The following is a 19,911-nucleotide window of genomic DNA, read 5'->3' on the forward strand; positions in this document are numbered from 1 at the left end:
AAAACATATTATAAGGCTAGTCTTGCTACCAAATTTAATAGGTAGGACAGTGAACAGTGATCTTTACATTGTTTTGGCCTTTATAATCTGTAGAACGTCCACAGATAAAATGTCATATTTTGTATCTGTGCTTTTTGTGGTTGATTGACTTATCCATAGATTCGTCAAGTTTTGCAAAATTATTAATCACTTCAACTACAATAACGTTTTAATTTTATTTATTCGTTTATGTAGTAATAAAGAAATCAATTACGAATTAACTTACTACGAGTAACTAATAGATTAGTGTATAAATGGTGGTCAAATACATGTAGTAATTTTCATATGATGTGTAAAATAATTTGTTTTAATGAGTGTTAATTTACTTTTGAGTTGCTTCTTTTGTTATTTATAACAATTCTATACGAATGCGTAAATAAATAAAGTATAAAAGCTGTAGCTCAACTGTAGCTAACAACTAATTTTGGCTATTAGAAATGTACTAGGCTGCTTTGAAAAATAATGCAATGTACGCTCCAGATAATAGAAGAAAGGATGCCAGAGATGTTATTTATCGCAGCAATTCTAGTCTCGACTTGATATATGCTGAACATCCCTCCGGGAATGGTTTGAGACGGGAGTACGGAAGTCATGGTTCAATTGACGTAATTGGAGGTGCAAACGATCGGTTACCCGCAATGGTACACAGCTACAGCGGTGTGTCAGCCCCAGACAAGACACCCGGTCTCAACCGCACCGTAGATAGGATTGCTGACGGCCTTACAACAGACCATGCAGATGGACCTGCATCAAGATCAAGTGCCAGCCCAAAACCAAGGCTCAAATTGAATAAACTATGGGGTGGCGCAGCACCTGTGTTGAACCGTCCGTCTCTGGACGATGGTGGACTTTCAACTGTAGCTGATGTTAACAAGAGGAAGCAGTTTGCTCACTATGATTGCCAATCACTTATGGCCAACTTAACCTATGCGGCTGAGATCCGTGGAGCTTTGTTGAGCAGGCGCCGAAATACAACAACTGGAGCATCTGCTGCATCTTTACTTGCAACCCGCGGACTGCCTCCTGGAGAAGATGCAGTGCCAGATACAGGAGATGGAAGATCAAATGAGTTGCTAGAAAGCTGTCCATTCTTCCGAAATGAGTTGGGAGGTAAGTGTATCATATTATATTTCTATACAAACCAACATTGGCTTACTCTATATACAGCAAGCAGCATTTGAATCAGTAAATGTTTCAAGATATTTACAAACAAAACGGGGAAATAAAACACTAGTAACTATGCATTAAATTGTCATAAATACCTTAGGACCATTACAACATTGCCATTGTGACATCTGTGAACCAGGTGACACAAATTGTGCTCTCACACTTGACATTGTTATTGGAACAATCGAGACTGTGATTGGAACACATTCATGTATGTGTCTTTTTAACTCCCATGTTTCATGTAATTGCTTAACACAAAAACATGAAAATATTCATTCCAAGAGTCTTAATTCTATCTAATGTGGGATGCGAGTGGAGTTTCATATCTGTATCAAAGTGTTTTTCATTTTTCTTTTGCCAAACCTAATATCATATGTGATGATTTTAATATAGACATGGAAATGGTTAAGTCACTTTACTTAAATCTTAGATGAAATGTGTAATTGGTACAATGGGATTATGAGCACAAAATTGAAACAGGAAGGAAGACATTCAATTGTCTACTTGGTGTGAGTATTTCTATCAGTCAAGTAGTAATTTCCTTGAAATGTAGACCTCCTAAAACAATGTTTGTGCTGTTTGTACATAACATTTTTTTTTAATGTTGCCTTACACTTGTAAACATATCATGCCCTTGAATAAATCTACAGACAATCAATTACTCCATAACTTTAATTATATTCTGTTACGTATTTGTTATACAATGTACACTTTCTTATTTGTCTTAAATTGTTATTGCATTAATAATTGAACATTGTTTAAATTGTATGCTTCCATTCAATATAAGTTATTCATTAATGCAACAATTACTGCACAGCCAGTCATGCATTGCCAGTGTATACTTGCAAACAACTAACATAAATATTACTTACATAGACACAGGTGGTAATAATGCATTTTACAGCCAAAATAAATAGCCTATAGATATTAGTTCTATTGAATTTCTGTTCAATACTTTGGATTGGAGATTCTTATTAATATTCGCTTGATACCTTATTTTAGGAAACATTTATATTTGCTGGTTTCCTAAATTTTTATTCCCACATCTCATCTTTCTAGTCATATTTTAAATACATTCAAAAGTTAGATGTAACAAACAGGTTAGTTTTATTTTATTACTTGCAGCCAGCCAATATAGTTAGCTAGCATATTGGTTTTGTATTCAACTGTACTCCACTCGGTGTAGTGTACATCTACTTTTTACTGTAAAATAGTTGCACTTTCATTTATTACTGCTTCTTTCTTTGTTAGGAAAATATGCATTTACACAAGTGAAAATTAATAGCTTACTTATAATAATATTGTGAGAAAGTTAATTAAAGAAAGATATCTTTACTTGGCTTATTGTTGTCTCATACCTTTTGTTTAGATTCCCAGATTCCCAGGATAAGAAAAGTAGGTATTATATGAAAGGATTGATAAAAAAATAATAAATATTCACATAAAAGTACATACTAGCATAGATATTGTTATACCTACAATACACAATCACTCATCTCATGCTTATATAAAATTCTTTCAATAAATTGATAATCATGCTATATAATGAAAACAAAATTGAAACAGAAATTAATAGTAACTTAAATCATTATTTCAGGTGAAGAAGAGCGATGTGTATCCCTATGTTGGAAGACTGCTCGCGGCGCTATACTAGGCCAGTCAGGAGGCTGGCACCGTCCTCGCGCCGCTTACGGGATTTCCATGCTGGAGTTCCCTCCCGGACAAACACATTGGCGTCATGGCTGCCCATTTGCCAGGTCCCTTTCACCTTTTCCTATAGAAAGCCAGGACTTAGGAGCTTTATACTACAGGAATTATTTCTACAATCAACGTAAGTAAATCTATGACATAATGATGTTGGTAGTGACAATACCTAAAATATGAAGTGATTGAATTGTTACAATTTTATAATGGTGCTTTATTATTTTTTAGCTCATCAAAATTGGTTTGGTATGGACGAAAATCTCGGACCAGTGGCGATATCCATAAAGAAGGAGAGAGTGGAACTGCGCCGTGGAGGCGGCGATGTGTCAGCTCCCGCGTCCCAGTTGGCGTGGCAGTACCGCCTTATATTGCGCACTTCTGAGTTACTCACTCTACGCGGATCCGTGCTCGAAGATGCTTTGCCTACGACCAAACCTAGTAACAACAGTGCTACATACAACACTAAAGATGTTCTGGAATATGTTGCTCCAGAGCTGCAAGTTAGCTGCTTGAGGTAAGTAACCATTTTGGGAATAGGCTATCTGTAACGGGCATATTACGAGAAAAATATGAATCAAAATACGCTATTTATACATTTCAGGCTTGGCATCAACAATGGTGGAGCTGAAGAACAACTGTTACGACTAGATGAACAATGTGTCACAAGACATTACAAAGTGGGAGTAATGTACTGCAAGAGCGGCCAGTCAACTGAGGAAGAAATGTACAACAACCAAGAAGCTGGCCCAGCTTTTGTAGAGTTTCTCAAGATGTTGGGCCAAACAGTTAGATTAAAAGACTTTGATAAGTATAAGGCTGGTTTGGACAATAGGACTGACTCAACTGGACTGTACTCCGTATTTACCACGTATCAGGGTTGCGACATAATGTTCCACGTGTCCACCATGCTGCCGTATACCCCGAACAACCGACAACAGTTGTTGCGGAAACGACACATCGGCAACGACATTGTAACCATTGTCTTCCAAGAGCCTGGTGCGGCGCCGTTCACTCCGCGCAACATCCGGTCACAGTTCCAACATGTTTTTGTTGTAGTTAGGGCTATAGATCCATGTACAGAGAATACGCATTATAGTATAGCTGTGAGTCGAGCTAAAGAAGTGCCTTTGTTTGGACCTCCGATAAAAGATGGTGCGATATACCCGAAGGGCGAAGCGTTCACTGACCTATTGTTAAGTAAAGTAAGTTCATTTCTTTCACAAATTAATCAAACTATAAGTATGATAGAAAATTTATAATATAAATTTTTCCTTGTAGGTTATAAATGGCGAAAATGCTGCCATTCAATCACCAAAGTTTAGTACAATGGCAACGCGCACACGTCAAGAGTACCTGAAAGATTTAGCGAAGAATTATGTGACTGCAAGCACTGTCGAAACGGGACAAAAGTTCTGTAAGTATTTAACCAACCTTTTTTTTAATAAGCCAGTAAACGAGCAGACTGGTCACCTGATGGTAAGCAATCGCCGCCGCCCATGGACACTCGGAGCACCAGAGGCGTTACAAGTGCGTTGCCGGCCTTTTGCTTTTACTTACAAGCACAATTACCAAAAATACTGTTCTTTCTAAAAATATGTTTTCTATGTACGTTTCAGCAATATTCTCTTCGTTACTAATGAAAAGTGGCAGTAACTCTACAAACAACACTTTGATCACACGAGTCGACAACTGTACGAACGATGTCTTAGTGGGTGGCGCTCTCTGTTTTCACGTAAGTTTTAAATTAATACCTATTTCTAAACTTAATGTTGGACATGTAAAGATATCAATGACACGAAGTCATTAAGGAGGATGAAAGATGTCTACATTCGACTATAGATATCAAGACACGTCCATTACGATGATGATTGATGATTCTTCTTCTCAATCGTACACTCTTGGCAGAGTGGTCGTGGTTGCTTCGATGATACTAGGAGGTTACGTCGTCGGTCTTCTCAGCATCAATTGCCTTCCTGGCAATGGTTTTCCATTTCTGGCGGTTCATTGCGTTGCGAGAAATGATCATAAATACATTTTTTTATCACTGGGTCTAAAACCAAGTCTAAACTGTACTTAGTTAGATTTAAATAACTTTTCTGTTAAGTTTTACTTAGTAAACTGAGTCTATATTGGCATAAAACTTCTTCTCGTCACAATCTTATCAAAAGTAATATCTAAAATACATAAATTCATAACATAAATACTCAAGATAAAGATAGAATGTGAATATTATAAGCTAATCAGTATGTAAATGATTACAGGTGCAAGTACAAGATGAAGGCGCAGGCGGTTCCCTGCTGGACTGTATCATGGGTGTGTCGGCCGATACCGTGGTGTTCGTCGAGGACAGTACGAGGCAAATCGTACTCGTTCTACCTACCAGCTCATTACTTGGTGAGTATAGACTTTGTATAGGATAAGATAACACTAGAACGTTACAGGGATGGGGATTATGGGCTTGAGAAGAGCAAATTGCACCTCACAACACCATCATGCTGGTCATTAAATGATTTATTTGACAAATAATGAATTAATGATCACATTAGGTCTTAATTTAAATGGTATACATATTTGTATATCACGAATAGTTGCATAGAATTTCACAACTCAAAAGTTTATTGGCTTTGTCTAAAACACCCAATAACTATTGAAATGTTAAAAGGATAACACAAAATTCCCATACAGTTTTAAGCAAGTACCATTACGAACTCTGGCTGTAGAATTACTTGTATATAAAAATACAGTCGAATTGAGAAACTCCTCCTTTTTTTGAAGTCGGTTAAAAAAGAAATGAATCATTATTTACATGATGTTTGTCCAGGCTGGGTGGTGAGCGGGGGCTGGACGCGCGTGTACTACCACCGCGGCGAGAGCGTGCGGCTGCGGGGCGGCGGCGACGGCCTGCTGCGGCGCCTGGCCGCCGTCGCGCCCACGCACGCGCATACACTCGCCGAGATCACGCTCGAACGGGGCGCTCAGCCACAGCTCGGTAACTACACACCTTTACCTTATTTACTTCATGAAATTATTATTCCAAATATGGTTAGCACAATATGTCTTCTTACATGCTAAATTATTTAAAAATGATAGAAAACGGTAGGAAGTCTCTTCAAAGAGATTAATTTCACGATTCGTAATAATATTACGTAATTCATACACTCATTCAGTATGTCGCAAGTTGCAACTCTTCGTCATTTAAAATCGTCGTTAAATAAGACTATCTAAGTAAAACCTATATCAAAACTCGTTTAGTTTTTGAGTTTGTTTGGGAATAATACAATGATAATAATGATTTATTTTGTTCCTTAGGTTTCCATGTACAGCCAGATGGTCTAGTAACCCTAGTGGAGAGCTCGGGTTGCGCCGCCCGGGCCGGTATCAAGCGTGGCGCGCGGCTGCTAGAAGTATGTCGTGCCGCCGTAGTAGCGCTGCATCACGACCAACTCGTAGACCTGCTTAAAACCTCCGATCCAGTTACCGTAAGTTACACTAAAGAACTTTTCTATGATATGCGATCTGCAACCTGCAAATAGCATGTTGCCTGCCAGCCAACATTGCACTGTTATGGAAAGCATAGCCTTGTTTTATGAATATTTCTATCAAACTTCGTTTATCTCGTTGTTTTTTCTTATGTTACATTAACCAAACAAAGTAAACTGGTGATCAAAATGTTAAAGACACAAATATCTATGTTCAGTGTAGTATATCAGCAGCTATTTTTGATCACATGACTAATAAATATGTTCGTTTTTCGTCTCTTGGGAATGTACAATGTATAAACCAATTTCGTTTCTTTGACCCTATTGCCATTATGGATCCCACCTTATGTACGATTATGTATAATTTTGTGTACATTAAAGTTTGAATACACATGTATTGTGCAGGTGACGGTGACATTCGCGTCGAGTACGAAGTGTCAGTGTGAGACGGGGCTGGAGGAGTGCGGGCTGGCCCCGGGCCGCGGGGACGCGCAGCAACCCGGCCGCCCGCGCCGCGCCTACGAACGGGGACACTCGCCGCCGCGCTCCGATAGCTCGGGATATGGAACTGGTCAGTACTGCTTTACTGCGATCTTCAACCCCGACTAAAGATGAATATTATGGCAAACCACTTATGTTAATTGTAAATGTTATGTATCTATGTGTTTACAATATTCATTAGAATGACAGAATTTTATATGCTGTGAATGTAACGTCTATGATATTGAAACTGTTTGCATCAGGTGGATCATGTCGCAGCGGTCGTCGTTCCCCGCAGACGTCCCCTCTGCCCGAGGCAGTGCGGCGCCGCTCCCACGACGACGCGGCCTCCCCGCGACATAACCGACATAAACGGGCCTCCGCCAACACTTCCTCGCTCACTGTAAGTACTCACTGCTGATTTATAATAACTTCTAAGATAATAACAGCCAGTTTCAATATTATCTTGTTTATCGAGTGTCAGTGTCCACTCATGTCCCTCACTCACCCCTATTAAATGGGATGGACTCATAAATACCAAAAAGTGGATGCCACATTCTGTATGTGCACATCTGACTTTAGGGATTAAGAATTAAGAGAAGGCATGACATAATGCTATCGTAATACAATTTATCTGCATAAACAAGAGATTAGACAAATCTACAAATAGATACATAGAAGACAACCAAAATTCGTCATCATCTATTATTGTAATATAAGAACAAAATTAGTCAAATCAGTTCAGTTATTATCTTAGTTTTAGCCATTTATATCTATACTTTTTTAAGGAGGCTATAAATTGTTTGTATTATAGGAGGATCTGATCCGCATGATGGATGCCGAGCTGGGTGAGGGTGGTCGGGGCTCTGCTGTAAGTAATAGTGGGGGTCCCGGGCCAGCTGGGGCGGCGCCCCTACCTCTGCCGGATGCGGGGGCACTGGACTGGGCCGCGCTCGTACATACTGCTACCAGGGCCATGCTTCAGGTAATTATACAGTACCTTACTATATAACCCTTGCGTAGTATTTCTTTAGTTCGCCGCACAGTTTTTTAAGCCATCCCATAACATTTATCTACATCATTCTACAATATCTACTGCATTATGTCATACATAATTGTAAATACAGATAAGCCTAAGATAGTTTGTATGTAACTGTTATTTTTATTCTGCAAATTTGCTGTATTTATGTTGGTGACACTTAATAAATAAATAAATACAAACAAGACTACTTAAAATTGTATTCATTCCTCCTCTTTCCATCATCCACATTTAAATTGATCATTCATTCCTTACTTTCTTTTAAGAGATCTTATATTACGACTTATCTATTTGTAAATAACATAAGTGATTATCGTTGTAGATCTGTGAAGAACATCAGTACCCGTCCATGGACAACACAGATCCGTCATTAGAGACGCTACCCAACGAACCTACCACCGACTCTTGGAATGATGTCAATGCTGTACGTACCAAATAGTTAACACTACGAATATTTTTCATTTAAATTATTTTTAAAATTATTAGAAATCTTTTAAAATAAGTATGAAATCGTGTTGAGGAAAACATAATGCAGAATAGTGTATCTAGTGTCTATTATTGAGTGATTTTGATTTTACCCTGTATTATTATTCAATTGAAATATTACTTGGGGAAGAAAGTAAGAGAAAATTGTTGATTGCTTAATTCTTATTACTTGACAACCCTTATCAGATTTCTACTATCAGTTCCAATGTTTAAAAGTTACATCATGATTGAAAAAAGTTTAAAGTCGTTAATTATCACTGTCTTGCTTAAAGCACAGATTATATACTGATAGATTTAATTCTAATCTGTCTAATGGGATAAATGAATAATGGAGTAAATAAAATTTTGACAAATTGTAATTGAGTAGGTGTTGGTAACAATTCACTTATACAATTTTAAACGTATTTTCATAAACCTAAACCTTAACAACTGATGAATTGACATTAGTTGTATTGCGTTTCTGGTACAAATGGATCCCTTTCCACAGATTTTGGATTGAGATTGGTTATTAATTTCGGTCCTAAGTCTAGTAGGCGGCTTGGCAATCATATTTTATTAGAGATATTTTAGAAGGGAATGCTACTACGAGTTGATCTAAAGTTTTGGCAGTTTTAGAAAATTTACGGGTCCATAAACTGGAACAATAAAGCTTGTGTGGTGCATATAGTTTACATGTCTAACTTATCGGTCAAAAGCTGATTGCAAACTTTAAAGTACCACCGTTTAAAACAATGTTTATAACCAACAGACGACGGAAGCAGTCCCCGCTCCAGCGGGCGGCGGCGCGACGGAGGCGTGTGCGTGTGGGCTGGCGGCCCGCGTCGCCGCGCTCGAGACCGACGCCGCCGCCGCGCAGCGACACCGACACCAACTCGAGGAGGAGGTAATATCATAATCATTATTACACATTACTATTATCTCATGTGGGGACGGACAGACTCCAGTCAGAATGCGATTGTGCACTGTGACACAAAAAATCGGCCCTACTCAATAATATTACAAGTAAAAAGGTGTAGTTAGGTTATAAGCACTCAGAAAGTGGTAAAATATGGACGGTTGGCACAATTTTAGTAATATAAGACTGCTAAATGGCAAATAGGATGTGGTTTGTAACGTCTTGCGCTCTCCGTAAGGTGTCATGCATGTTAAAGGGAAATCCATTTATAATATCTCCTCTTTGTATTTGCTTCATTTCTGTAGTGCTATTCTTCCCATGGGTGTGTGGTAAGAGTTGAATAAAGGATTACACTTTTTAGGATTCTGTATCTGCATGGACATTATAGCAAATCCTCAATGTAGATGAGGCTGATGATGATGAGGCCCATAGCCTAGCAGTGGACTGGTATGGGCTGATGTAGATGAATGTAGTTACACGATCGAGACAAATTGTGATATTCCAAATTTCACCTACATATCTATGGACCAACATGTTCTGATGTGTTTGAATTACAAACTCCCATATAAATTGCATTTTTAAAAAACATTTATTACCAAAACGTTCAACTGGCTGTTATGATTGTACCCAGTGTATCTATGTACTAATTTATATGTGTATGAAGCATTAATAAGTGTGGTAAAGCCGTGCTCCAGCACGAATGGGCCGACTCGCCCACGGCTTGCGCCCACGGCTTTCGCACAGAAAGTCGACGTGAAACAACGCAAGCGTTGTGACATCGTTTGAATGAGGCAACCGGAGGCCCAATAACCCCTTTCACATTCCTAACCCGCCCTAAAGCCCGACAACGCACTTGTAACGCCTTGGGTGTTTCGGGTGTCTATGGGTGGGGGGTGCCCATTGCTTACCCGGCAGCTGATCCGTCAGATTGTTTGACCCGCCATCGCTTCGCACGGATATTAAACCAATCAAAAAATCCATATTTTCTTTCAAACAAATCTTATTGTGACTATCAGAATCAACCAAAAATAATAATTGAATAAACAACTTACAATCATTAATTTTATTATATCAGATTGTTTGACAGCAGTGACACTAATAAAGCTTTAAAAATCGTTCGATCATCATTCACTGAATTTAGAACGACACAGTTGTTAAAACTTTTTGAAAAATTAGGCATTAGTGCGTTATCAGATGAATAAACAGGATTTTAAATCAGTTTTTTATTACAACCCACTGTTTACCATTACGGCTATGTACCTCGTAGTCGCACGTGAATCCTACTACACTTTAATCAATCTGTCTTTCGTGAAAAATAATAATCCTAAATGATATGTTTGATATAAACACGATAAACGAGTAATTACAAGATTATAAAGATATTCAATAACGGATCTATATTACCATATATCATTTATCCATTGAGTGAATCAAGGTTTTTTGTTATTTGGAAAACCCCGAGATGTTTGTTGTTCATTAGTACTATGAACCTTTATAATCCCGATTCAATTTGTGATAACTTAATCGATCATTCTTACACTAATTCCCTTGTTTCCACTGCTTTGAAAACCCTATAAGTCATAATATTAATATTATTCAATCACAACCCCATCATTTAAAATTGATTACCTCAAACAATCGTAACTCGTACATTAATGATACATTATTAACCTAGGAAATGGTTAGCACCATTTGCATACGAATTGTATCAACAGACTTGCTATACAGGTGTCCCTAAAATCGACGTCCAACAGGCCAGATGATCGGCAAGATTCCAAATGTTATCAGAAAAATATAAAAAAATTCTAAGTCCTACAGTTTTTAAATTACAGTGACTTATGTGTTATCCACGAAAAAGTACACCCTGTGCCAGTCTTTTGACTCTTGTTGCTACAAATCTTTATTTTTTCGTCTGCAGTCTTCCTTACATTATCCTGAATAGTGCTCCAGTAATATGGAATCATAAATTCTTAGCCAACTGCTTTAGATTGGAAAACATTGTCAGTTTTAGAGGAACCAAATACTCTGAATAAAATTTTCACCTTATTTTAAGTGACTGTACTGAATAAATTATGTATGGCGTTGGTACGTGGCAGTATTTCACCAAAGTTGGCGCATAAATAATGAATCTTTGGCAACATATTAAACACGCAGTATTATTAATATCAAAATATCAAACAAAAAAAATATGTAAAAAAATCGTATTCGCTGTTCGTTAGTCTCGCTGAAAACGAATACGGCTGGACCGATTTGGCAAATTTTGGTCTTGAATTATTTGTAGAAGTCCAGGGAAGGTTTAAAAGGTGAGAAAAAACGTTTGAGGCGGTACGATGTTTGCGAGGTCAGGTAGTCGATAATAAAGGCCTAGTTTATTTATTTTGAACTTTTTAACTTAAAATATATGTGACAAATACCCAGTAATAATGTAATTAATGTGTAATATCTAAACTTTCATTAAGTACAAATAAGTATCGTATGTTGCGGCATATGTGTTATTTTATCCATCTAAATTCTGAATGTTATTCGTGATTATTGGATGTATTGCGTCATGCCGTTTAATTCCACTGTGTTCTTATATTTATATTTATCAATCGAATGATGACGTTTAAGTGGATTACACCATTATAGAGCTTTAGATAAAAATAGTTTATTTTTCTAGACAACTTTATTCTATACATGGTGTCGTTTTGAAACCGAGAAACATTCAAGGAGGTAACTCGGCTATCGATTCTTAGTCCAAATCAATAAAAAAAATGACGGGCATTTTTTTTAAATACGGGGATCCGTTAGTGAGAACTACGCCTATGACATTTCGAACGTTATGTAACTAGCTTAAAACGCGGCATTACACACACAAACTCAAACACGTATTTGATATTATTACCAATTCCCTAAAAACCTTTTCTTGACGGATTATTCTGAAATACTGCCAAACTTAAATAATTTATTATAGCCGTGTTTTACCTATTGACCAGAAACCTTATTTTAAATCGAACATTTATGACTACTGTGACAGGCCTCCGAGTTTTGTTGTGGTTTCAAAACTACGCCCTGTAATTTTGCCTTTTATGAACAACATTCAAACGAGTGTCTCAGGATTATAATCAATAATTCAGAATCAGTTAGAATTCATTATCTATCCTAAAAATACATATTGTAAAAGCAGATAATGGAAGCATTATATTTAAGACACCTCTTCTCCCTGATAGCGCTATTGCCCGGTTGAATACAAAATTGAATACATGACGTCACTACACTTTGTTAGGATGCTACATTCTAGTCGAAATAGCCCATTCAAATTGCGTCTAGCAGTTAGACACAATCACTGTAGACGCACATTCACCTTTTAACAAGGAAATATAAAAGAAATAAACTTGCCATAAATCAAGTGATCCAGTTACTAATAGATTATTATCGTTAAAAATATTAAATCTAGGCAAAGCTCATTGATATACCTACTATATCGACCTTATTAGACACATGCATGTAAATACATTTGTCATCGACTTAACTAGCGGAAATGGTTTATTTAATCACTGCAATCGCTTTGTCATAAAGTATTATTTTCTATCTGATTACAACTTATGTAGATGCCTACATTATTTTTTTATTTAAACCTATTTTAGTTTGCAATAGTGTATCTTTGACCTACCTAAGTTTTGATAAATAGCTTTGACGTTCAAAAGTGCCTTCCTGGTCTATTTGAAATAAATGATTTTGACTTTGACTTTGTTTAGGCCTTGAGGCACCAACTTCTTACCTTTCAGTGGGTGTTGTGGATAGGTACTGAGTTCAATTAATAATATAATTTTATTTTTGTTTTAATGTATGATGTTTGAAGTTGGTTTTTTTAAACGTATTCAGTAACGTAGTTATTTTCTTTCTGCTCTTATTCTAAGTTATTCGGCAATTGGCTTACTATTGTCCTCTATTTGTTATAGCAAGTCGTCGCAATATTTTTCTCTCATTCTTCTCATAATTTAGATATTTATTTTTTTAGCCTTAGCTTTAAATTTCTTTCGATCGATTCATCCACATTAAAAAATTCAGCAGACGCATCGTCATAAATCGCAGATTTTAAGGAAAAAATGCATTACTGATACTAACAATGATCACTTGAAAAACCCAGAAACTTATCGTCGAACATCAGGATTATGAATTGAAAAAGAAAAACAAAGCAGTGGTAAAAAGATAGTCGTCACTATCTTACTAAAATATTAAATCGCATGTAATCCAAACAAGCCATTATCATTGTACTTAATCATGTCGATACTTGTTAAAATAGTAAAGATAAAGATAATTTATTAGCATTTTTTTACACTACACTATGATTTACTCCTGTGTCGTAGGTACGTTTACAAACATACAAGTTCACATAACAGGTCACCCAGACCCGAAACAACAATTTGGCGATCACACAAAGAGTTGTTCGTGCGGGGATCGAACCAGTGCAGTCATTGACTTAACATGAGTGATATGTATTATAAGAAATACAGGTAAAGGTGTTAGGTTAGGTACATGAGGTACATGTACATGTATGTACAAATGTTTAAAATGTAATTAATGTATGTAATGTAATCGAATGTGTGTGTGTGTTTGTGTGTTTTGTGTTGAATACGAAAAAAAAAAATGAAATAATTACCATTATTGTTCTGCATTTTATAAGAAGACTTTAACATATAATTTAGCATATTTAATGTCGACGTATTTAATGTCTACATGCGTCTCCTCTGGTGTTTCGGGTGTCCATAAATCTGTCAGGCCATCTGTATAGTCGTTTGCCACCCATTTCAAAAATAAAAAACATAAGTAGTTATTTACGCGATGCACTTATTGACCTTATTAAGACATTCTGTAATAGTTACAAGGTATCTTTAGTTCGGTAAACGTTTATTGTTTACTATCCTTTTCTCTTGTTAATGCTGTTACAACTTATGTAGATGCCTACATTATTTTTTTATTTAAACCTATTTTAGTTTGCAATAGTGTACTTTGACCTACCTAAGTTTTGATATAGCTTTGACGTTCAAAAGTGCCTTCCTGGTCTATTTGAAAGCCATGATTTGACTTTGATGACTTTGACTTTGTTTAGGCCTTGAGGCACCAACTTCTTACCTTTCAGTGGGTGTTGTGGATAGGTACTGAGTTCAATTAATAATATAATTTTATTTTTGTTTTAATGTATGATGTTTGAAGAAGTTTTTTAAACGTATTCAGTAACGTAGTTATTTTCTTTCTGCTCTTATTCTAATTATTCGGCAATGGCTTACTATTGTCCTCTATTTGTTATAGCAAGTCGTCGCAATATTTTTCTCTCATTCCTCATAGTTTAGACATTTATTTTTTAGCCTTAGCTTTAAATTTCTTTCGATCGATTCATCCACATTAAAAAATTCAGCAGACGCATCGTCATAAATCGGATTTTAAGGAAAAAATGCATTACTGATATAACAATGATGCTTGAAAAACCCAGAAACTTATCGTACATCAGGATTATGAATTGAAAAAAAGAAAAACAAAGCAGTGGTAAAAAGATAGTCTCACTATCTTACTAAAATATTAGGTCGCGTGTAATCCAAACACACCATTGTACTTAATCATGTCGATACTTGTTAAAATAGTAAACATAAAGATATTTTATTAGCATTTTTTTACTCCACACTAGGAGTACTCCTGTGTCGTAGGTACGTTTACAAACATACAAGTTCACATACACATTACACCCGGACCCGAAACAAAAATTTAGGGATAACACAAAGAGTTGCTTCGTGCGGGGATCGAACCAGTGCAGTCATTGACTTAACATGAGTGATATATATTATAAGAAATACAGGTAAAGGTGTTAGGTTTTACATGAGGTTGTACATGTATGTACAAATGTTTAAAATGTAATTAATGTATGTAATGTAATCGAATGTGTGTGTGTGTGTGTTTGTGTGTTTTGTGTAATCGAATACGAAAAAAAAATCAGTAATTACCATTATTGTTCTGCAACCATAAGAAGACTTTCATATAAATTAGCATATTTAATGTCTAGACGTATTTAATGTCTACATGCGACTCGTCTGGTGTTTCGGGTGTCCATATGCGGCGCTGATCGCTGTCAGGTGATCCGTCTAGTCGTTTACCACCCATTAGTCCTTTACGTGATGCACTTGTTGACTAGAGTAAGACATTCTGTAATAGTTATAAGGTATCTCTAGTTCGGTAAACGTTATATTGTTTACTATCCTTTTCTCTTGTTAATGCTGTTCCACAAAAGGTGTTTCGCCTGCATTATGGATGCATTTAAAAATATGTATTTACAAATTACATTGAGGAACATAATATGTATATTATCCTGTGTACAGGATCCGACCATCCACTGCACTGCGCCAACAATGCAATAAACTAGAAGACAATAATATATTACCATCATTTTCCAAATGTTAATTCTCTATTAATACCTATAATGTCTAATCGAAAATGTTGTTTATTTGTATTTTGTCGTGAAGGGCAGACCGAAGGTTATAAGATAAATAAGTTCCGTAGTGACTCCATAGAAGGATACAAATATCTAACTACTTAACCATTGACGTAAATGTTTGATAATAATCATATATTATAGTAATGTTATAATACACTTACGACTAAGAATGAATTAGTCCAGCTTAACTAATTATCGGATTACTTCGATAGGTGCGTCGGTTACGGAGGCACAACGCGCGGCTGCGTGAGGAGTCCGCGAGGGCAGTGTGGCAGCTGAGACATTTCACACAGTGGCTCAAGAGGACCGTCGACCGACAGTGAGACTACAAAACATACCCACACGTCCAAAATACTCGGTATAAGTATGGTCACAAATTGCCATCGAAGCCTAAGGACTTTCGAATTGAAAATAAAAACGATTTTTGTAATTGGAGGGTTGTGAATAAGCGTTAAAAGTCGATCGTTTTAAAACCTAAATTAAAAAAGCCTTGTAACATCAAACAATATTTCATATGATTAGTATTAAATACTAACAAACACGTTTCGTGTTGAAATGAAACGAATAATACATTTTTCTTAACGCATGCGTCTATTTATCAGACTGACAGAATCTGATGTTATTTTGATATCGTTTTATAGAAATCTCTGTATAGTGATACTCTGGTGTAGTTGACCCAAATTCAAATAAAAAGGTAATCAATTTATTTATTTGAAATTGCTTTAATAATTTAAGCAGATAATTGTAATTAATTATTGCTATAGCAATCAGAGACAGATAACGTCTCGGAAATATACAATTGAAAGATAAATTATATTACCTACAATCATGTATTAAATTTATCACGCTTTGGAACGGCGGCTACACAAATAAATGCGAAAGTATCTTTGAAATGATGGTAGCTGTAGTATGTAGTCTTAAAATTGATATAGATAATAAAACAAAGTTCAATTACAATAATTCTTATGAAAATATATGCCTATAACTGAATAGATGATAACAATGTTAAACATGCGCTGTCTTATGAATTTCGTGCCTTTTCCGTGCTTCTTGTGAAGCGTTTGTTTTGGCGTAATTTTTACGTAATATGTTGGTACTAGTACTCGTAGACTAATTTGTTATTACCTTATATATGGTATTAATGGTTGACGTTATTGTCTCAATTAAATTGACGTATTTACATATAATTGTTAAAAGTCTCGTTTTACAATAACTATCTGCATTAAACAGACAGTTTATATAACAAAACGTTTTATGGGTAATATATATTATTTATTGCTATATGTTTATCGTATACACTATTGATACTACGTAGGCTTTAATTTATTTATCGATTACAGTTATCTAGATTAATATGTCGAGATTATGGTTAATTGTAAGGAGAACCGAAGTTGTAAGAGAACACCAATTAGTTTAAGAATTTTAGTATAAATCAGTCAAGTAAATAGTGGGCTTTACGATTAAATATTAACAACATAGACCTGTACCCAAGTAACACAAACATCACATTGTTCCCAAGCGATGTGTTTACAGCCCACCATCAATTTGATATGATTAGTCTTGTGACGTAAGTTATATACTAGTTTAGCTGTATTCTAATTATAAACAGACTTGAAACCTGCCAAATATTAATACAATAAGAGAAAAAATGCGTTAGCACAAATAGTACTCGTTTAAAATATTATTAAACTGATACATGGAATGTTTACGCAAGTTGAACATATTTCATAGTGAATGCAACTTATGAAATTGTAAGAACTATGTTCGTTATAAGTTATTCGACGTCCCAAACAAGTTTATACTCAAATCAAATCGCGTACGAGTGAATCGGATCACGTGAGATACATCAATAGTTTTGTCTTCGTTGTACTTTGTTTGTGTAAATATGAGTCTCATCAACTAGATGTAATCACCAATAAAGCTTTATTAGTTTAGGTTATTGTAGGCCTTAATTTTATTTGTAACGGGAGAGACTTAATAACGTATTGTGAGCCTTTATTCTCATTGTTATCTCAGTAAATACATACATACCATAACTCAATTGAATCTTTTAACAAAACCGCATTGTAGAAGGAGTCGTTAGTTGCCTTCGTCTTAAAAAAAAGGTTATTCTAAGTGAGATTCTCAAGTACCTAAAGCAAAATTAGACTTATATAGAATTAAAAAGCTATGAAAATATGAGAAACTCATACGTTACATATACATTCAATGCCAGAAGAAACTACGAAGATACATTAACGAAATATTGGTGCACTTATTTCAGTCTTCCGTATGTATTACCATGTTAATGTGTGATATAGCTACTATATAAATATATATTAGTATATTGTTCAACAACATGTTTTTGCGCAAACAGTTCATTGTTATAAATAATATTCATTTTATATATGGAACAATATAGTAAAACTAAGTATTTAATCTATATTATTTAGATCTTCGACTCCCGACGAAGTTGTCTCTCTATGAACACAACTGAACTTTACAAGAATTGTAATATTTGTTTTTTATATTGTTACTCAAATATTGGCTTGTAAAAATTACCAACGCGAGTGTGGATCATAGATTTTTTATTGCAGGAATTAAACATGAGAAGTTATTTTCTCTATGTAAATGCATGGGGTATTAGAATAAATAAATCGTTATGAAACAGATGAAAAATAATCAATACTAATTTATACAAGCTAATATTTTAATTTTGCAAGTTTATAAGTTAATTTCGTATTTCTTTACCATTTTTGACTAACTACCAAAATGTTTTTGTTATGAAATTGTATTTGTCAATTACCTACTCATTATACCTATTCGTATGCTCTACTCTGTGGTCGGAAGTAGTTACATATTTGAGTTTTGATACTACTTTTATTTTTTGTACGTACATAGCCGTAACGTATTCTAATATAAATTATTTTGTATACCTAGGAGCAGCCGATGAAAGTTTTATATTCTGTAATTAGTAAATGGTAACAGTTCAAGCAAAACCACTGTTGTATACTTTGATCGTAGAGAAATCAAATGACCGAAAGACTCCCCATTGCTTGAGATACGTACCATTTTCTAGTTCGTTATACATATACACAAGTTCATTTGTGAACCGTGTTAGAAACATGAATTTGTATAAGTTTTCCCACCACTCATGTTTAGGATGTAGCTAAGTTATTTGTTATTTTTTCTACATTGGAAGGCTTGCTCATATTTTGTCAAATTGAAATTACATAAACTTCTCACGTTAATAGTTATTTACCTTCATCGTTCATAAGTAATCGTTTCTTTTTCACAAAATCTGAGCAAGTCTTATATTGCAATGCCTAATGTTTACTGCGGATAAGTAAGTAACCAAAGCGATTACATTTAACCTCCATATTTTTGAAATTTGGATTGTTTGCTCGTAAAGCTTAAAGGTTCAATTATTTAGATACATAATTTCCCTTAGATAATTTGTACGTATTCTAAAGGACATTCCAATAAAACTTATATACCAAGATATTGTTTTATTCAGCCAACCCTTCTACAAACCCTAACACGCATACAGATCAAAAATAAACATTAAAATCTAACGCAAACTACTTTTAAAAACATACACAAAGGGGTCTGCCAGGAGGTGGGCACGTGACGGAACGAACCTCCTCACGCCCGAACCGTCGCGATCTTTCAAACACCGAAAGCACGGGTCTGCAGACGACGAGAACGTGTAGCTCGTCACCCTACCAGGAACCAAACCCGAACGTACGGCGTGTCGCGATCACAGATGGGGCCCACAAGGCTGATGCCTAATAGGTTTCCCGGTAAAAACAGGAAGGTTTTTAGTCAGTAAGAATCTGATACTCCCAATTGCCTTACCCATGACAGGTGGAATATTAGATGATTGTTCCCTCTTAATTCAGAATATGTATCTAAACCTTCGAAAAAAAGACATTATTTCCCAAACTAAAGCAATTGGCTCAGAATTTATGGTTCCATATTACTGAAGCAGTATTCAGGATAACGTAAACATAAATACAGAGGAAATACATTAAGATTTGTAACAACAACAGTAAAAAAACTGACACGTGTGCTTTTTCGTGGATACCACATAAGTCACTGTAATTTAATTTTCTGATAACTGTTGTAATATCTCCTAGTGCCATTTTGACGACGAGTATAAATGTATGTATACGAC

At 35.6% G+C, this 19,911-nt stretch overlaps 1 protein-coding gene across 1 annotated transcript; it reads left to right on the forward strand.

The window, feature by feature from the left end:
• The first annotated feature begins 157 nt into the window (after nucleotides 1-157).
• On the forward strand, nucleotides 158-19,234 carry LOC118265179 (signal-induced proliferation-associated 1-like protein 1). The gene is made up of 15 exons (XM_035577957.2): nucleotides 158-1,149; nucleotides 2,804-3,037; nucleotides 3,139-3,424; nucleotides 3,512-4,112; nucleotides 4,189-4,324; nucleotides 4,527-4,642; nucleotides 5,172-5,304; nucleotides 5,732-5,899; nucleotides 6,220-6,389; nucleotides 6,795-6,960; nucleotides 7,133-7,272; nucleotides 7,684-7,854; nucleotides 8,231-8,332; nucleotides 9,143-9,277; nucleotides 15,968-19,234. The coding sequence occupies exons 1-15, from the start codon at nucleotides 507-509 to the stop codon at nucleotides 16,076-16,078; spliced, it is 3,312 nt and encodes a 1,103-aa protein (XP_035433850.1). The 5' UTR covers nucleotides 158-506; the 3' UTR covers nucleotides 16,079-19,234.
• Nucleotides 19,235-19,911: the final 677 nt, after the last annotated feature.

The sequence above is a fragment of the Spodoptera frugiperda genome, chromosome 28 (assembly GCF_023101765.2).
Source record: "Spodoptera frugiperda isolate SF20-4 chromosome 28, AGI-APGP_CSIRO_Sfru_2.0, whole genome shotgun sequence".
NCBI classification, from domain to species: domain Eukaryota; kingdom Metazoa; phylum Arthropoda; class Insecta; order Lepidoptera; family Noctuidae; genus Spodoptera; species Spodoptera frugiperda.